This window comes from Cryptomeria japonica, chromosome 4 (genome assembly GCF_030272615.1).
Source record: "Cryptomeria japonica chromosome 4, Sugi_1.0, whole genome shotgun sequence".
In the NCBI taxonomy this organism is placed as follows: Eukaryota; Viridiplantae; Streptophyta; class Pinopsida; order Cupressales; family Cupressaceae; genus Cryptomeria; species Cryptomeria japonica.
In genome coordinates this window covers 657,078,362-657,098,181 of record NC_081408.1, presented here as the reverse complement: position 1 = coordinate 657,098,181, position 19,820 = coordinate 657,078,362, and the positions used below count along the sequence as shown (strand labels likewise).

Below are 19,820 nucleotides of genomic sequence, written 5' to 3'. Positions count from 1 at the left end.
CTATTGGACATGTGATGGTATAATCTTTGTGATTTCATTTGATTTGTATTGTCTTAGGTAATCTTCATATGTTATGGTGGATCTTTGTTGATTGTTAGGCTAGGGTTTTGTGGTTGAATTCATTTAGCCTTTCAATCTTGTTATTATTGTTATCCATTTTCACCATACACAACATTATTTCATTGTCTTGTTTGTTAGATTCTTTGATTAGATAGGGATTCATGATTTCCCTTTGATTCTAATTGATATTTTGATTAAGATGAATTTTACATGCATACAAAAAGAATTTCATTGAATTCTTTATTCATTGAATATCATCTAAAGGTAGTTGCCAGCTTTTAAAATAAGAAGAGAATCAGTTAGTAGATAGTTAGTTCAAACTGGTTCAACTGTGGTTACATTTGTCATCTTTGTGGGCATGAGAATATGCAGTTAGGTGATAAATCTATTAACCAACACTATTGAAGGTATAATCATCTACATTCAAGCATTTCAATTCCTTGCCCTTAAAAGGCAAGCTTTCCAATTTAGTTCAATTTCTATTTCAATTAGGGTTAATTCCTAACATGAGGTTTGACTTAAGGCAAACCCCTATTCACAACCCCCTTTTTTCCCTCTTGTGTGTAACTAAAGGTATCCAACAGAGTCCAAAGACCTCAAACAACATTAGGAGCCTGGTACGAGACGTGTTCCCAAAATTTTTACTTGATTTTTTGGGACTAGGGCGCTAGAGCACCCCTATCCCAAGACCAGGGCGCTAAGGCGGCCCAGTCATTAGAATTTTGCGACCAAGGCATTGGGTGCCCTAGTCCTGCCATATCAACATCAGATTTTAATCACATTTGGATAGTCGGATTCCCTACCCATTTCTGTGTATGTTGCAACATTTTTTATTATCTTTCAACCATTTACAACAACTTAAGTGTTTACTTTCTTCATATCTTAACCATAGTTTTGCATCATTTCAACATATCTTTATAGTTCATTCACTTTCCATAATAACAAAGGAATAAGAAACCTATAATTGTCATTTGACTCTCTTTCACAAGAGTTAGTCAAATACTATCACTCCTCTAAGTGATTTCATATTCCAATGTTATTATGAAAGTGGATCTTGTTCTTATATCATACCGGTTCTATGTTTATAATATACATTTTATAAAAAACTAAACGTAATTAGTAAGCATGGAAGTATTTTCACATTAATCCTTCAAGGAGAATATTATTTATAGTCATTTATTGTATTCTAGCATGTAAAGAACATTAGAAAAAATAATAAGAGATATAAAAAAAAGGTAAGAAAAAAAAAAGAGTGACATAGATATATAAAAGAAAATCCTTTCAAGAAAAAACCTAGCCTCTAAAGTAGTGAATCCAATGTATTTCCAACAACATTAATGGTACAATACAATATCAAACTTCATGCCTTCCATGGAGATAAATAGCCTTTAATTTTGGAGGAAAACCATCAACATAACCCTATAGAAAGAATGCATAATGCCTCCATCACAAGCCCTCAATATGTACAGTCATGGAGACCTAAGAAAACCAAAGACGATATCATGGGCTTAAACAAGGTTCCAAAATACCATAGAAATAATTCTTATGACCCATTCAATAGAGTGTCCTTCAAAATTGAATGCAATTCCCCGCATAACCATCTTTGATTTCCATTATACAAGTTGGCATATGTAACTCCCAAGCACTCCCCATCAAACACTAATTGCATCTATGTCCAACTAACAATATAAAATGCTCATACAAGTCTGCTACGTAACCCCTTTCAATACCTTAGTATAAATAATATTTCTAAGCTTTGAAAGAATGATAAAATAATTACACATGTCCCCATCCTCACATGGGCATCTTATTTTCCACCTCCATGAGATTTGTAGATACATACATACTTCATCATTTGAAAATAATTAGAACTTAAGATATGCAAGGTGAATAACACACCTAATCCTTACAATCAAATTATCTAAAACTAAAGCAAAAAAAATTGCTCAAGGTATGCTCAACCATGATACTTCTATACTTTCTTTTGGCTCTTGTTCTTTTCTTGGTTTAAATATGGGATAGATGCTACAAGATATCTCTGTTAGGAGCAAATAATGATAAGCCACTAGGTGAAATAGATTAATTATATGGTTTCTAAGAAAGGTAGAACATGATGAAGAAATTCCACTTTTAAGTTCATATGTTAGTTGCCTTGAGTTTGAAGAAGCTTGCAATATAATATGTTTTGTGAATAAACACTTATCATAAAAACCACTTTCCATTGATTTCAAAACTTGGTTTGAAATATTATAAAGATAAGATGTATAATTAAATTGCATAATTGTTGTGTTGAATATGACATGCAAGAATTTCTTCTATGAGAAAATGTGCCAAGAGACATAACATTAAACTCAACTCTATTTAGTGTTTCCCTTTCATAGGTTATGATTATAAATTTTTTGGACAAACTTTTCCATATGAAGATGCTAGTGAATAGTGCAAGCTCTATGAAGATTCAAAACTATATTCAATTCAAGCATTTCAAGGGTAATCTAAATGGGAAGCTAAAAAAACCGATTCCAAGCAGAATGTGAAATTCTTTAAAGAATTTTATCTCGAATTACTGTATAGCGAAACAATAATCTTTTAGTTGAACTATCTATATGATTTATAATTTAGAAGTCTACTTTTAGTTTTTTAGTGTATCATAAAGCTTATGATGAATATTTATATATCTAACAGTGACAATAGAGTAAAAGCTTAATGATGGGAATGAAGTAAGAGCTTAATAGATACATGATCTACAAATCGAAAAGAGATTCCACTCAAAGACAAGAAATTAATGACCTTACCAATTTATTGATCAAGACATATTCTATCATACTAATTTTTTTTTTTTTTTTTTGATTATAAAGCTAACAAATAAAATCACACGATTTAAATAGTATGAAACCCATACTTGCACATTATAAGATTCATTAAATTTAATTATATGTCACCAAGCGTAATGTTCAACTTGCAAATACCCATTTCTTCTCCGATCTCATATAATCCTAGTGGATCTAAAATATGGTATGACTTTAAACAATGTAAGCATTTGTCCATTAAATTCTCTATAGAGATACCATATCTCGAATGGCAGCGAACTGTCTGCTAAAGGGAAGTAACAACCTTACATCTAAAATTTTAATTTATCATAATTGTTTCGACTAAATCTTTAATTCCCTAAAGGAATGGGTGGAGAGTGTTCAATATATCTGGGGGGCGTGAATATTGAAATGATTTCCAAAACAAATCGAAAGAAGGGAAGTCCCTGATATCACCTTTGAATATGGCAATGGCCACAGGCACACCAGCTAATTTACACACTTCCTTCAAGCCCCGGAAATTTAATACCTCTGTCAACTTCCTCTCGCTCAATAAATCCAGGCATCGAATTCAACCATGCAGGGCTTCCTGGCAAGAGGTATTTCTATTGATACTTATGAATGTGAAAGGCAGTTTGAAGTTGTGGTGACTTTTAAAACCGCGCATTGTGCAGCTTGCTGGGGTTTTGATATTCTCTGCAATTCCCTTTACTGCAGTGAAGGCAATTGCGAACAGTCCGTTGGGAGCGCAATTACAGGACAGAATGCAACAGACCAAGTTGTCGGCCATCAAGGAAGCTCCTCAGAGAGAAGCTGCCTTGAGCAGAGCTAGAAATGACAGGTAGCTGCTCACCTTCATTCTTTCATCTTTTCATTACTGTGTCTAGGTTAGGTTTTGTCAGGGTAAGATTCGCCAAATTTTTAAAGTTTCCATGTTAAATTCCATATGTTTCCTTTAAAATTAACCCCATACTACAGAGATTTCTGTTTGTTAAAGATTGAGACATTCGCCTACTGTTCTATACTAATAGAAAACTCCAGCCCCCGAATTCTCTAATAACTACTGATGATACTTTCAATTCTCCATGGATAAGATCTTAATTGTTCTCAATTTTAATAATATACCCGGAGGCTAACATGCCACAATTAACTGGAGATAAACTCAAGGGTGGGCCATTTTACTACGACCGGGAACTTTTCTAGCAGGTTTTGGATTTAGGCTTTCCTTATGTTAATTCCTCTGCTTTACAACTTGATCAAGACTACTTACTTAGCCCATGATTTTAATTACGCTGAAAGGCATAACTACATTGGCAGTAAGGGGTGGAGTTTAATGGTTTGAGCGTATTATCAAAAATGATTAAACAGCTGATATAGAAAAATATTAAAAATGCAAAATAAATAAAACATACGACTGATATATAAAAGTTTAAGGACTCTATAAAATTGTTATTTGTGTGCATGATTGTAATGTCCCCTATTGGGAGGCTGCCAATTCCCAATGATTAATATACATCACTATGCATTATTATGTCTTAAATCAGATTATAAAATTAAGGAACAATTAAGATTCACAATACATTTGACAGTTACTATACTTAAGCCCCAATCCTTACTTCTTTCCTAATCATCAACCCTAACGGAGGATGGGGAATTACTTGTCATAGGGTGCTTGGAAACCAGTCTACAAGTAGGCTCCCTCAAGGTTTCAGGACTCCATCCATATCCCATCTTGGGCTTACCTATCTTGTGAGCTATTACTCTGCCTCTCCCTAACAAAACCGACCTATCCTCATGAGGGGCAAGAGTGAATGATTAAGGAATGGGCTATGAGTACACTAACTTCTAATGTATTATGAATGTATATGAAATTAAGTATGACTGTCATACATATTGCAGTCTTTATTAATATTACTATAAAATTCTGCATAAGAACATTATCAGGCTTCATATATTAAGCACATCCCCATGCATACCACCAAGAACAAGGATATTACTGCCTGTAACTTAATAACAGTTCTGATCTGATCTGATTGATGGTGATGTCCCTGGATGCTTTTGATGCCTTTCCTTTATATCTCTCAATGTGAGGGAGAGGTCACACCTCTTCATCATTTATACCCTTTGGCAAGAGACACACCCTTTCACCATTAGCACCCTTTGAAAGAGTGCAACTCTTCATTATTTCCACCCTTTGAAAGGGACACATCCTTTCACAATCAGAACTGCACTTCTTATTTAAATCAGATTTGCACTTTTGATTCCCAAATTATGCCCCCTTCAAATGAGTTCTCTTCTCCCTTTTATACCTCATATTTGAGGGAGTCGCAACTTATCATTTCATGACTTTTGACCATTCATTAACTTTAATTAACTTTAATTATATTTTTTTATATTTTAATCTAATTTCTATTTTATTCTTTTGTATTTTAATTTTATTATTATATTATATTTCAAAGTGGGGACATTATAATGATAATTTTCATTTAACTATAGTTAACAAAGTAATTTTAATGAAATACTTATGTGCTTTAGTAAGTTATATAATAAATAATACTTTCAAAATAATTGTATAGTTAAATATTCAGTAAATAATTTATTTGACTTTTTTAAAATTAGAAAAATAAAGTACATATTATTTATTTATATATTATTATGTACTGTTTCATAATTATAAGTCTTAAGTTATGAGTCTTGGTACTGGTTTGGGTTCAAGGGTTCAGCTTGTGGGTTTGGTCAATTTTTTTTGAGGTTGGGTTCATTTTGGGTTTGTCCATACAAAAACATATAAAAATCAGCAATATACACATATTTGCAGCAGTAATTAAATTCACAATACACCACACAGAGCATCTTATATTATATAATAAATAAAACCACCATATTAATAGTCAAATATTAGTCAAACTTGAATGTCGTGATATATATATTAAAGTTAAAAATTAATAATGTCTAGTGTCAACAATCAACCATCATTGATAAAAAATCATCATATGGGTCTTAAAAAATATCATCATCACCATCCATATTAGATGATGTAGGTAACTAGAAAATTAGAAGAACCACAAGTAGTGCCATTGGCATTGACACCGACGCTCACACTAGCACTAGCGCTCTCATGCTTGCTAGTTGGCTCATTGTCAACATCAAGTGCAGAAAAGTGGGAAGTGGAAGCATCCAAGTTAATATGCTTTGGCTTGATATCCCACTTCCTTGTAACCACTTTGTGTGTGTGTAAGAAGTTTCAAGTTTGAATGCACATACACCAAGTCCTTTGCCTCTTTTGAGTGTAATCCATTGCGCTTTACTGGGTGGATGAAGGAGTATGTGCTCCAATTCCTCTCAGATGTAGATGAACTAGCAATCTATTAAGAAAAAAATATGAAATTTACAAAATTTAAATTATAAAATTAAAATATAAATAGAACTTAAAAGATTAAATATTTTTTTAAAAACTTGCTATAAATTTTTGATTGCAAGAGGTTGTTTGTGTGTGAATGATTGGCCATGAAAATGCCACCATCCATGAGCATCAACCTTGTACTTATCTCGAAGTGCATCAATACTAATGTCAACAGAGTGTGCAAAATCCATGAACTCAACTCTCATTGCCTTCCGCATGTCAAAATCAATGAAAAGTCTACGAAGTGCTGCCTTGTACCCTTGATTGACTTTAACATCTCTATATGGGGAAATTCTTGTTGACACAGAAGTGAGCTCAACACTATAATATTTGAGACTCGATGCAAAGGCAAGAAGATGTAGTAGAGTGGTTATTTTGTTCTATCTCTCTTCAATGTTTTTTTGTAGTTGTTTGAAGAAATTTTGCATTTATGATGGATTTCATCTTTTTCAATCATTGAGTCTATGGCATCATATATCTCACCTAAACAAGGCCTATCCATGGTGATATGATGGATCATGCTCAATATGGACTGAATAAAATTGAGGAGATACTCAACACAATCCCGCCAATTGTCAGCTAGGATCAATTGCTTAACCTTTGCTGCCCTTGTAGTGCTAGGTTGTCTCCATACGGACCAATTTGCACTGATGACCATGTTAGAAAGTGCCTCACAAACCTTTACAAGTCTTATCAACAAAATTTTGTTGGAGGAAAAATGAGTCTTAACAACCTATTTGAAAATCAAAATGAAAAAATAAAAATTTACAAGAACTGAAATTAAAATAATATTAAAAGGTTTACTAAAGTGAAATATATTTAACTTACCTTTAACAACTCCAATTTTGAGAATCTTCTAAATATGCCTTGTGATATATGGTGGTTGGTGATGAACATTTGTATCTCTTCAACCTTAGCATATTCTTGTTTGATCCAATTAGTTTTGGTGCCAATTTTTGTAGCATAAGGTTGAGGGAATGGACATCCCAATGTGTCCAAAAAATGTGTGAATAATGCTCCTCAACCAATAACCTAGCCACTCTGCAATATATAGCATTCTCTATTATAACTCGCATAACATTTTGATGGTCCACTTTCTCAATGGCTTGACAAAGAATGCTAGCAATAAATGCACCATCCTTCACCTCCTCTTCACAATCTATTGCTCTCAAAAACATTGCCCCTTTGGGGGACATTGCAGTAACATTGATCAATAGCCAATTTCTTGCTTCTTTCCATCCATTAGAAGTTATGGTCATTCTTGTTTTGGTACACAGATCCTGTAAGAACCTACCAAGGGTTCTCAACTCAGACAACGAAGGTTTAGTTGAACCTGTTGCGTTTTATGTTTTGTATTTTGCAATTTCTAACAACAAGGCTAGTTTTGAACAAATAGTATGCGAAAAGCAACATTGGAAAGAGCTGGAAATTAATTGAACTTCATAGAATTAGGATTATCAAACCCTTATTACATCCAATTTGCATTAACACCTTCAATAAAGAAATCAGACAAGACCAGGAAGATTTATTGTCAAATACCTCAAATTTATGAAACCCCTTATTTATCCTTGCTGCCGTACAACAGTAAATAAATGACAGCAGAATTTTTTAATAGTCCCAACTACTCGAAATGGTGAGTTTAGCATTTCAAATTGGAGCTACCAGCTAGGCGTTCCCTTTAGGATTTATTTCAGAAATTTTGGAATCCTCCCTCAACAAAAGCGAACCCTTTCTAGGAAGAAAAGTATGACAGATCTTCAGGCCATGCATGCACCAAAAACGCAGTTGTAAACACACTCCTTTCTACCTCTGCTCTGACTCTATGGCTGCAGTAAACCCTTTGCATAAAATGAATGAAAACTTGTCTAATCGGCCCAATCTTGGTTTCTAGATAAAACCAACTGAAAGCAAAATCAACGGATATTTCACAGCCTCTAATGCTGTTGCATAGAAATCCACCGTTTCCCTGTACCGATACTCTCAAATCATCTGCAGGAAGAAACCCCTGCTGAAACCCTCAAGCCAAAGTCTCCTCAGAGAAAAATCAATATCAAATCTTCACATAATGAAAAGAAGACCTAAAAATTTCCTTTATCTCTTCCCTTTAGGGTTTGGCGCGATTCCCAAGAAAAGTACGATTTGGCATTAAATGATGTTTTAACTTTTAATATTTATTTTTGACTATTGAAGCTTCAAAAATAAATCTCTTTTCAGTTTAATACAAAAGTGGCCCCATCCGATGAGAAATAGACTCTCACTTAAGTTATAACTTAAAGTGACTTAAAAATATTAAAACATTAAAGTTCGCCATTTAATATTTAATTAAAGTAATTAAATATCAATATCTTTGTAAGTATCCATCAGAATTGCCTGCCGTCAGAATTGGAGACTGCCAAGCCATACTCTGCCACTGCCCAACCCACTGGCTAAAAATAGCAGGACTGCTAAAAATAGAAAGTGTCTCAAACGGAGTCTTGGAGACCTCAAATGAAAGGTAGTCCTGTAATGCTCACTCTGAAGATGAAGAATCAATCTCCGGGAGGCCCTCTAACCAACCTCATCAGCCTACGAGGGTCAGTGATAGGCTAATCTACTCGGTTGACAGATGTCAACTAGAAGGGGACATCATAGTCTGCCCCTCCTGAAATTGCTTGTCCTCAAGCAATCTCAACTCCGGATGCTATAAAATCTCCTTGCTCTCCCAAGTAGCATCCTCTACCGGCAAATCCTTCCATTTCACCAAGTACTTTGTGATAGTACGTCTTCTGAAATTCCTCTCCCTGAACTCAATGATAGCCTCAGGTACAAGTATCAACTTCCCCTCATCATCCAGGGGTGGTAAAACTGTAGAAGGAACAATACGGTGTCCCAATGCCTTTTTGAGACGTGACACGTGAAACACATTGTGTACTTTGCTATTTGCTGGTAAATCCAACTCATAAGCCACCTCACCTATATGCCCGGTCACTCTGAAAGGGCCATAATATCATGGCTTGAGCTTCTCTGCTCCACTCCTCCTCAGAGTAGACTGTCGATATGGTTGCAACATCAAATACACCATGTCTCCTACCTCAAATGACCTCTCTGTCCTCTTCTGATCAGCATATTGCTTTTGCTTATTATGTGCCTTGGCTATATTCTCCTTAAGAGTCTTCACAATGTCCTGGCTCTCCTGTAGCATGTCTCCCGCACTAGGCACCCTACTGTCACTCAGCAATAAGTCAATTAAACTAGGAGGCTCATACCCGTACAATGCTGTAAATGGTGTCATCTGAATGGACATGTGGTGAGTGGTATTGTAACAATACTCATAGAGGTAAATCCACTTCACCCACGCCTTTTGCTGCCCTGAAATATAGTTCCTGAGGTATCCCTCCACCCATTTATTAACTATCTTAGTCAGACCATTAGTCTGAGGGTGGTAACTGGTGCTCGGTGTAAGCTCGGTCCCATAGAGTCTAAAAAACTCTTGCCAAAAGTGGCTCAAAAACTGAGTATCCCTATCACTGACAATAGTTCGAGGCAAGCCATGTAATCTGAATACCTCTCTGAAGAACAACTCTGCTACCTGAATACTTGAATAAGTGGTGGTAATCGGATAGAAGTGGGCATACTTCGTCAAGTGATCCACAACCACAAATATGCAATCACGTCCTTGTGCTCTCGGCAACCCTGTGATGAAATTTATAGATAGACATTCCCACTTCCTGTTAGGAATTGAAGTGGCTGAAGTAAACCAGCAGGGTATGTATGCTCCTGTTTATTCTGCTGACAAACAAGGCACTCTCTAACATACTGTAGAACATCCGCCTTGAGCCCTTTCCAAGTGAAGTGCTCACGAACCTGCCTGTAGGTTTTGAAAAACCCGGGATGTTCTGCCATCGGTTCATCATGAAAGAACCGCAATACCCTACTCAACTCTGACCCTAGGATCAAGTACACTCTCCCCTTGTAAATGATGAAGTCATTTACAACTGTATACCTGCTGTCCACTACTGATCCCTCTATCACACCTGCAACCCATCTATCTTTGGCATACTCTGCCAATATAATATGCTGCCAATCCTTTGCTATCTGGACCATAGAACTCAGGTGGGAATGACGTGACAAGGCATCTGCAACTACATTTTGTGTACCTTTGATATAGGAAATATCAAAGTTATAAGCCTGAAGTTTGCTGACCCACTTTTGTTGCCTGTCATTTAAGTCACGCTGCCCAAGGAAATGTCTCAAACTATTGTGGTCAGTCTTAATGTAGAACTTGTTGCCCATTAAGTATTGTCTAAACTTGGACAGTGCATGCATTATGGCCAACATTTCCTTATCATAAATGCTATAAATCTTGTTAGGTCCACGAAGTTTCCTACTCTCATATGCAATAGGGTGCTTGTCCGACATAAGCACCGCCCCAATGCCCTCACCAGAGGCATCACATTGTAACTCAAATGACTTTGAGAAGTCAAGTGTAGCAAGTACTGGACATGAAGTCATGAGCTCCTTGAACCTATCAAAACACTCCTGGGCCTCAGGAGTCCATAAGAAGGCACCCTTCTTCATCAAGTTTGTCAAAGGTGTTGCATGGCACGAATAACCGTTAACAAAACGACGATAGAAACCACATAGGCCCAAGAACCCACGCAACTGAGTAAGGTTCACTGGAGTAGGCCAATCTACAATAGCACAGATCTTCTCTGGATCCATCCACACTCCCTCTGCATTGATAATATGGCCCAAGTACAATAACTCAGTCATTCCAAGGTCACATTTGGATTCCTTGGCATACAAGGACTCCCTACCCAGAATGCTCAAAACTGTATCTAAGTGACTGAGGTGCTCCTCCCAAGTACGACTGTAAACCAATATATCATCAAAGAACACCAATACTGATTTCCTCAACTGATGTCTGAAGACTTTGTTCATTGTGGACTGGAAAGTAGCAGGTGCATTGGTTAGCCCAAATGGCATAACCACAAACTCAAAATGTCCATAATGACAACGAAAAGCAGTCTTCTCAATATCCTGCTCACGGACACTAATCTGGTGATAGCCTGATCTCAAATCAATCTTTGAAAAATAACAGGCACCATGTAACTCATCTATGAGCTCATCAATACGCGGAATTGGATATCTGTTTTTGATCGTCCGCTTATTAAGGACCTTGTAATCAATACACATCCACAATGTGCCATCCTTCTTCTTCACCAAAACAACTGAAGAAGCAAAGGGGGACTTACTAGGCCGAATATGTCCCATAGCCAGAAGCTCCTGTATGGTTTTCTCTATTTCATCTTTCAGGTGCTTCGGATGTCTGGATGGAGTAATCATCACTGGCTTCGCACCCTCCTCTAGCTCAATGATGTGCTCAAAACCCCTATTTGGTGGCCTCTCTGATGGTATGTCACTGCAAACCTTGTTATGTTTGGTTCTCAGTATCTGAATGTCAGGATGATATTCAACTTTTTGAGCATCCTGCTGTATAGGCATAATCATACACTCAGTCTGATCGTGGCGTACAAGCCTCTCCATCCGCCTGAGTGTAATCATCCTAAAGTTGCTGTCCTTAATAGCTTTCAGCACATGTGTCTTTCCATCAATAGTGAAAGACATCTCCATCTCCTGCAAGTCAAGTGTAAACTTGCCTAGCTCATGCAACCACCTCATACCAAGGACCAAATCTGTATCACCCATTTGAACCACATAGAAATCAGTTTTAAACTCATAATTGTTTACACGCAATGGGAGTTGTGTAATCATCCTGTTACACTTTAAAGTGTAACCATTTGCCACCCTCACACGGATGCCCTCAAACTCCTCTGTTTGGATTCCTCTCTTCTCAACTAACCTGACATCAATAAAGTTATGTGTGGCTCCAGTATCTAGTAGGGTAATAAATTTTTGACCAGCAAGTACTCCTCTCATTCTGAATGACCCTTCCTGCTGAATACTAGTGAGGAGTGCCTCCTTAAGGTGTGCATCACCTTCTGCATCCATCTTATCAAGTCTCGGAGGACCCCGTGTGTCATTTTCAGCCTCTAAATCATCATAACCAGCAGGTTGACCTTCTTGATCAGATTCTGAATCTTCATAATATGCCCACATTACTCTGTTTGCCTTGCCCTTAGGCCTCAAAGGATAGTCATGGTTGACATCATATGGACCTTTGCAATAAAAACCTAGTTTTTTCTGCCTCAAATCGTTAAGTGTCTCATGATCTAAGGGGGGAGCTGCCGTCTTCCTTTTGTAATCATTTCTAAAGTCTGATTTTTCCTTCCCTTTGCTGTAATTCTTATTATCTTTGAAAGACGTTGATCCTTTTGACCCAAATTTGTTCTGAGTGGCTGTCACATCCATACTTCGTGCCTTTTTAATGGAAAGTAGAAGTGTTGGGGGATCAAATGCTTTGAACCAACCTCTCAAAGGCTCCATGAGTCCCTCTTTAAACAAGACTACTAACCGCTGATTTGACATGTTATTTACCATGCATGACAATTTTAAAAACTCTGAAACATACACCTCCAAATTCCTTGTTTGTTTCAGCTGTGCTAACTCATAGAAGTAAGACTTTGGGTCTTTCTTATCAAACCTTTCCACTAACAAATCAACAAACTCCTGATAGGTCGTAATCTCATCATGTTGGAGAGTGATGAGTCCATTATACCACCACTCATGTGCAGTACCGTCCAAATGTAAGGTTTCAAACTTAATTGCATCCCTTTCAATCATGTGTCTCAGTGTGAAGTATGTATCCAGTTTATGGATCTAGGACCTAGCTGTAACTGCACCGCTACCATCATAATAAGGTAGAGTGAGCTTGCTTGTGGCAAACTCAAGATCTGTATGTTGGAAACGAGGCCTCCTCTCTTGCTTGTTCCTCTCTACCTCCCGTTTTTGCCTCATGAATTGATCAAAATTCAGATTCTGCCTAACATCAGGTGGAAGAAGACTCCACTCATCATGTACTGTCATGACATTATCAACAAAGACAGGCTCTGCCTCAGCTCTAGCAACATCCTCAGGTTCCTCTACCAAGAAATTAGGCCTGTCAACTGTGCGTGTAGCTGCCCTGTGAGGTCTAGGAATATTGGCTACACTCTTATTATCCTCTGGTTCCTGATTGTGTCGGTTTGGAGGATTCATACGCTCCATCATGGTGGTGAGTGCCTGTAAAGCTTGAGCAACCTGTTGCTGCCCCGTAGCCATAGTCCTAACAAATTCTCTTGTCTCCTCATTCTCAGCTCTGTGGCCTTTGGGTGGGCTGCCTGTATGCCTATCACCCATAGTGTTTGACTGCCTGTTAAGACTATGTTCTCCTTCAAGGAGGGCTCTTCTGCGTGTGTAATACCTGTGTGAACCCGCTTCCTGTGACTGCATGTAACTTCTAAACCCTTAGGATGACAAGATTTATCTCTGATACCACTATAAGAACCTACCAAGGGTTCTCAACTCAGACAACGGAGGTTTAGTTGAACCTGTTGCGTTTTATGTTTTGTATTTTGCAATTTCTAACAACAAGGCTAGTTTTGAACAAATAGTATGCGAAAAACAACATTGGAAAGAGCTGGAAATTAATTGAACTTCATAGAATTAGGATTATCAAACCCTTATTACATCCAATTTGCATAAACACCTTCAATAAAGAAATCAGACAAGACCAGGAAGATTTATTGTCAAATACCTCAAATTTATGAAACCCCTTATTTGTCCTTGCTGCCGTACAACAGTAAATAAATGACAACAAAATTATTTAACAGTCCCAACTACCCGAAATGGTGAATTTAGCATTTCAAACTGGAGCTACCAGCTAGGCATCCCCTTTAGGATTTATTTCAGAATTTTTGGAATCCTCCCTCAACAAAATCGAACCCTTTCTAGGAAGAAAGGTACGACAGATCTGCAGGCCATGCATGCACCAAAAACCCAACTGTAAACACACTCCTTTCTGCCTCTGCTTTGACTCTGTGGCTGCAGTAACTCCTTTGCATAAAATGAATGAAAACCTGTCTAATCCTCCCAATCTTGGTTTTTGGATAAAACCAACTGAAAGCAAAATCAACTGATATTTCACAGCCTCTAATGCTGTTGCACAAAAATCCACCGTTTCCCTGTACCGATACTCTCAGATCATTTGTAGGAAGAAACCCCTACTGAAACCCTCAAGCCAAAATCTCCTCAGAGCAAACTCAATATCAAATCTTCACATAATGAAAAGAAGACCTAAAAACTTCTTTTATCTCTTCCCTTTAGGGTTTGGTGCGATTCCCAAGAAAAGTACGATTTGGCATTAAATAATGTTTTAACTTTTAATATTTATTTTTGTCTTTTGAAGCTTCAAAAATAAATCTCTTTTCAGTTTAATACAAAAGTGGCCCCATCCGATGAGAAATAAACCCTCACTTAAGTTATAATTGAAAGTGACTTAAAAATATTAAAACATTAAAGTTCGCCATTTAATATTTAATTAAAGTAATTAAATATCAATATCTCTGTAAGTATCCATCAGAATTGCCTACCGTCAGAATTGGAGACTGCCAAGCCATACTCTGCCACTGCCCAACCCACTGGCTAAAAATAGCAGGATTGCTAAAAATAGAAAGTGTCTCAAATGGAGTCCTAGAGACCTCAAACGAAAGCCAGTCCTGTAATGCTCACTCTGAAGATGAAGAATCAATCTCCGGGAGACCGTCTAACCAACCTCATCAGCCTACGAGGGCTAGTGATAGGCTAATCTACTCAGCTGACAGATGTCAACTAGAAGGGGACATCATAGATCCCTTATGGGCTTCAAGGATTCCTCTACAAACTTCACCTTTTTTTTCCAATAAGGTGCTACATCATAATTGGAGTCCTTGTACCCTTTTGGACTCTCATTAATTGCTTTCACCATTTGTTGCGAATATTGTCATGCCCCTGCCCTTTATGACTGATTGCAGCTTTAATGGATGAAATTTAGATGATGAGTTAATGGAAATTCCTAGGGCTGACCTTGTAAAATAACCTAGGTGTTGAAATAAATAAATTAGGCTGACTGAAATAAAAGAGCAGCAAGGGCCGAGTTAATCAAAGGGAATTATCAGCAACAATTCGTTAAAGGGGAGCCAAATACATTTATTAAGGTAGGGATTACTTGGCAGCGACTCCTTAATTAAGTGCCATAACAGCAAGTTACCAAAAGCAGTGAATTATTCAAGGGATGACTCCTTTGTAATGGATGTGATGATAACAAAGGTTGTGTCTTTTCATCTCACCATGTAAAATATCAGGAGATCGACTCATTTGTGAAGGCATCAAGTGAAAATGAAGAATAACTTTAGGAGGACTTCAGACCAAGCAGATACGTAAAGGTCTGACTCTTCTTCACCACAAACATGTAAGAAAGTACTTCCCTGCTTTTATAGAATTCACAGCACACGTTTAGCATCTATATTATTCAGATTAATATCAGCATCAATAATATCATATTATTCAGATTATTATCAGCATCAATAATATCATAATATTCAGATTAATATTGGCATTAATAATATCATATTACTTCAGAACAGTATCAGCATTTAATAATGTCATATTATTCAGATTAGTATCAGTATTAATAATATCCAGGATACTGGAATGTTAAGTGTATGTTTATGGTGAATTAATACCGTTCTAGAAGTTTATATATATATATATATATATATATATATATATACTGTTTGAATATGTCTGAGAGCATATGCTGTGTAATTATATGAATGCTGCTTGTTGGAGTTTTAGGAACTGTTAATATGTCCATCTTGGGAAGAGTATGGAGAAGGTTTCGAGTGGTGACGAGGGGCTTTCATATGGTCATTGGACTCATGAGGTAAAGGAACCAGTTACTTTCTCCATACCAGTCTTACCAAGTTGGATATAAATCTAGGTAAGACAGTGTTCTATAACCACCGTATGGTCACATAAGATCACTGGCCGTTATTAATATATTATACAGGCACAGTGACTGTTGCCAACAATATTAGGACTTAGAAATTTATACCCATGATGGCATGGTTCTGTAAGTTGTTTATATAATCTATTTACGGTCTACTTAATTCTGTCTGATTACACATACTGTTAGCGTTGCAATATTGAAAATAATTATACAATCTGATTACAAGAATTATATGTGTGAATTAAGTCTGAATACATGGTAGAGTTGTTAGACTGTCAAGTTTATCTCTATCTTGGTGAGAGCATTGGAGACAGTTAACAGTTGCCACGAGGGGCTGCCATGTGGTCAGAGACCCATGGAGTCAAGAGGCCTATTACAATTTCCCTGCCAGTCTGCCCGAGACAGAGGTGAAGTCTGAGTGTCTGAAGGTATTAAGGATTAAGTTGGAAGCATAGGGGAACTACCCATCTAGCAAGGGGGTTAAGAGTAACCAGCCCTTGGATCTGGTAGGCAAGCAGCCCTTGCTCTCCCATTTAGTCCAAGGTACTTTCTCCTGTCTATATGTTAGTGTTATTACATCGACTCATAATATGTATATGCTGTAGGTATTGTGTGTGTACATCCTTGTGATTGCAGGGTTATCCATAATCAAGCTATCGGTTGCAGGCTTAAGGTATGATCTGACTTATGTTATGAGTCTTCCCTTTATTGTAAATCCACGCATAATAATCAATTAATGCTAGTCAATGATCAATACGGAATTATATTCTCAGATTTAATCAGAAATGTCTCCTTAAAATAGAATTGATAGATACTATAAACATATTAAATAGAATTATTACTGTTAATCCCTGATCTGGGACATTACACTGTTCCATCCAGCCCAGGAGCATTGAATGACATCCGTCATTCGGCCTCCCAGCCCCACTTGGGGTGTCTCTACCGGAATGGCTTCCTAGCTACTTGCATTCCTCATATGTGCTATCTCCCCTTATAATTGGACGGCAGATTGGATGATAGCTTTAAAGGAATCATTATATGTATTCTATTATGTGTAGACAACATAGTAGCAAGAGTAACAACATACATAAATATATACAACAGTAGCAATACATTATCTATATAATATTCCTACTTCCTATGAAATGGAAGACAAATAATAACTCAGTCAATTCAAAATGCCATGCATGTAAACTGCTGTCTAATTTGTTAATAGCTTATTCTCTCTGCTTTGATTCACAATTTCACATATAAGATTATGTCTATATAATGTCGTTTATTCATATTTTCTACCAATTACTTGCTAACTCCCATATTTGCAGACTGCAGATTATATATATATATATGTTATTCTTAATTCTTTCTGCTTTAATGTAAAGACGTAAAACGTTCTAAATTCAAGAATAAAACAAAATACTCTTTATTCTTAAATAAACTCATAATTCCTTTAATAAGTCTATTTTCTTCCATTATTCCATTCTTTCCTCTAAATGATCCTTCCATCGTTATCATAATAAACACAAGATTTCTAAAAAGAGATAAAGATTCTTTATTCAATAAGATAATGTAGTAGTATCTCAATCATATCTACGTACGATACTTAGACTTTTCCAATGCCTTAAGTTCAAAAAAAAAAAACACAAGAAAAATAAATATGAAGTAAAGGATGAGATGCGTCCATTGATCTGCAATCCAAAGCCATCTTCAATGCAATCTTTAGAATGAAGACGAAAACAAGATTTAGGTGTTTTTTCCACCCAACCTTGAAGCTTACACTTCTCCGAAATTCTTGGTCAATCAAGTATACCCGACCCTGCACGAATTGCTTAGCAAAAAGAATTCGATAGACAAGATGGACTCTGGTGCGTGCCTAGAATGATACATGCATTTTCAATTTTCTAATTCCATTAAGAAACAAGCAAGATCAATCAAGGATATGGTAGAGAGCATAAAATATATCCATATATTTCAATTGTCAATAAGTTACTCGGCCGAGTATAATGCCATGCATAGCAATAAAATATAGTTTAGAAAAACAAACTATTCTCTCTATAATTCCACATTCGGCACCCGTCTCGGAAGGTAACTTTCCCACAAACACAAACATATCTAACTTTTCTAGTATTCATATGAAATCAGGAGAAGTACATAGAAAACAATCTTTCTTTTCTCAATTTTAACTTCTCAATAAAATTACAATATTTAAAGAAACAATCTTTCATTTAAGAGATATAGAAGAAACAATTTTTTGTTTACAACCAATTACATCTAATAAGAAAACAATCTTTTGCTTCTATCTTTTCAAGTAACTCAAGAGCAAGAATTAAAAATAAGAAGGTGAAACACGTGTATGCATGTTTAGCATATAGATAAAAGTAATATTTAGAAATAGAAATTATGAGTACACATTCTTTTATCTTTTCTCATAAAATCCAAATAGCGTAATCATACATCTTATGGTTTCAAATTTTTAAGTTTAGAATGTATAAGTTCTCTATCTTTCCACATGTTTTTGACCATCTACTTCTTTTCCCAAATTTGATACTAACAAATGTTTTCCATGATCTGAAATGATAATTCTAAATTGCACATACCTATATGGCTTTTTCAAACGAAATTTTATATAATCATTGTGACTTCTAAAGCAATAAACTATTCAGAAATAGAACTCTTTTGTTCACTAAAGATCTAAAACAATCAAATCTCAAGATAATTCTATTCTTATTCTTTATAATAAAACAAATTGTTGCTCGTTTAAGAGCCCACCTCTGAAATATAAGCCAATTCTGATATGATCAATGCTAATCTTCTTCCAATTCTGACTGCAATACTCCTTGATTTCCAATGCTTTTCTTTCTCCATGCTGTTCAAATCCTTTGTTCTATCATCACTATTCTCTAATCTTCCTTCTCTATTTGCTATTCTTCATTTCATTCTCTATTCTTTGTTATATCATTACTATTCTCTGCATATTTCTTACTATTTTCTATACTATCGTTGTCTTCTCCCTCTTTTTTACCAAAACAACAGTCTATATATATACTGATCTAATCTTTATTTCTTCCTATTTTCGAGCCAATCTCTTCGAGTGGTGGATTGTTATCTGAGTTTATATTTGACACCTCTAATTGTTATAGTTATGATAATAGTCCCAACAGAATTCGAACTCTGTTATATTGCGTGCATGTGGCATATCGTTTGAGTTCATTATTATCGTGTGGGCTGGTCATCCACGTAACTGTTTGTTCATGCCACATTATATGGCAATTTCAATGCATGTGAAAGTGGAGGTTTGAGTGGGCAGTCAGTAGCAATACCGACTCCCTTCCTATCATTAAAGGGGGTAGTCGATATTACTATCGACTCCCGTTTGTTCTAAACAAAAGAGCTTGTTACTTAGCATAGTCGATATATTCTCGACGACTCCTTGTAATACAATATGCTTTGATATTAATTACATGTTATTTAATAAGTCTGCCAAATAGAATGCTACGTGGAATAGTCAATATCAACATCTACTCCCACTTCGCATTCCTTATTCGGTGTAATAAATGCATACAATTTGCAAGTCGATATACATATATATCGATATATTTATCTATCTATATATATGTATACTCTCAATTATTTCAATATTTATGAA

General features: G+C 36.2%; 1 protein-coding gene across 3 annotated transcripts in view; it reads left to right on the top strand.

Annotated features, from left to right (window-relative positions):
• Positions 1-3,139: 3,139 nt before the first annotated feature.
• LOC131053584 (chlorophyll a-b binding protein 7, chloroplastic) overlaps positions 3,140-19,820 on the top strand; it is a 61,996-nt gene continuing 45,315 nt past the window's right edge. Inside the window, exons 1-2 of one of the 3 annotated variants that reach the window (XM_057988211.2) lie at positions 3,140-3,466; positions 3,590-3,708. In XM_057988211.2, the coding sequence (XP_057844194.2) occupies positions 3,332-3,466; positions 3,590-3,708 (254 nt within the window). In that variant the 5' untranslated portion in view covers positions 3,140-3,331. Of the gene's footprint in view, positions 3,467-3,541; positions 3,709-19,820 lie in introns of all 3 variants that reach the window. The other 2 variants (XM_057988212.2, XM_057988210.2) reach the window with 2 other exon arrangements.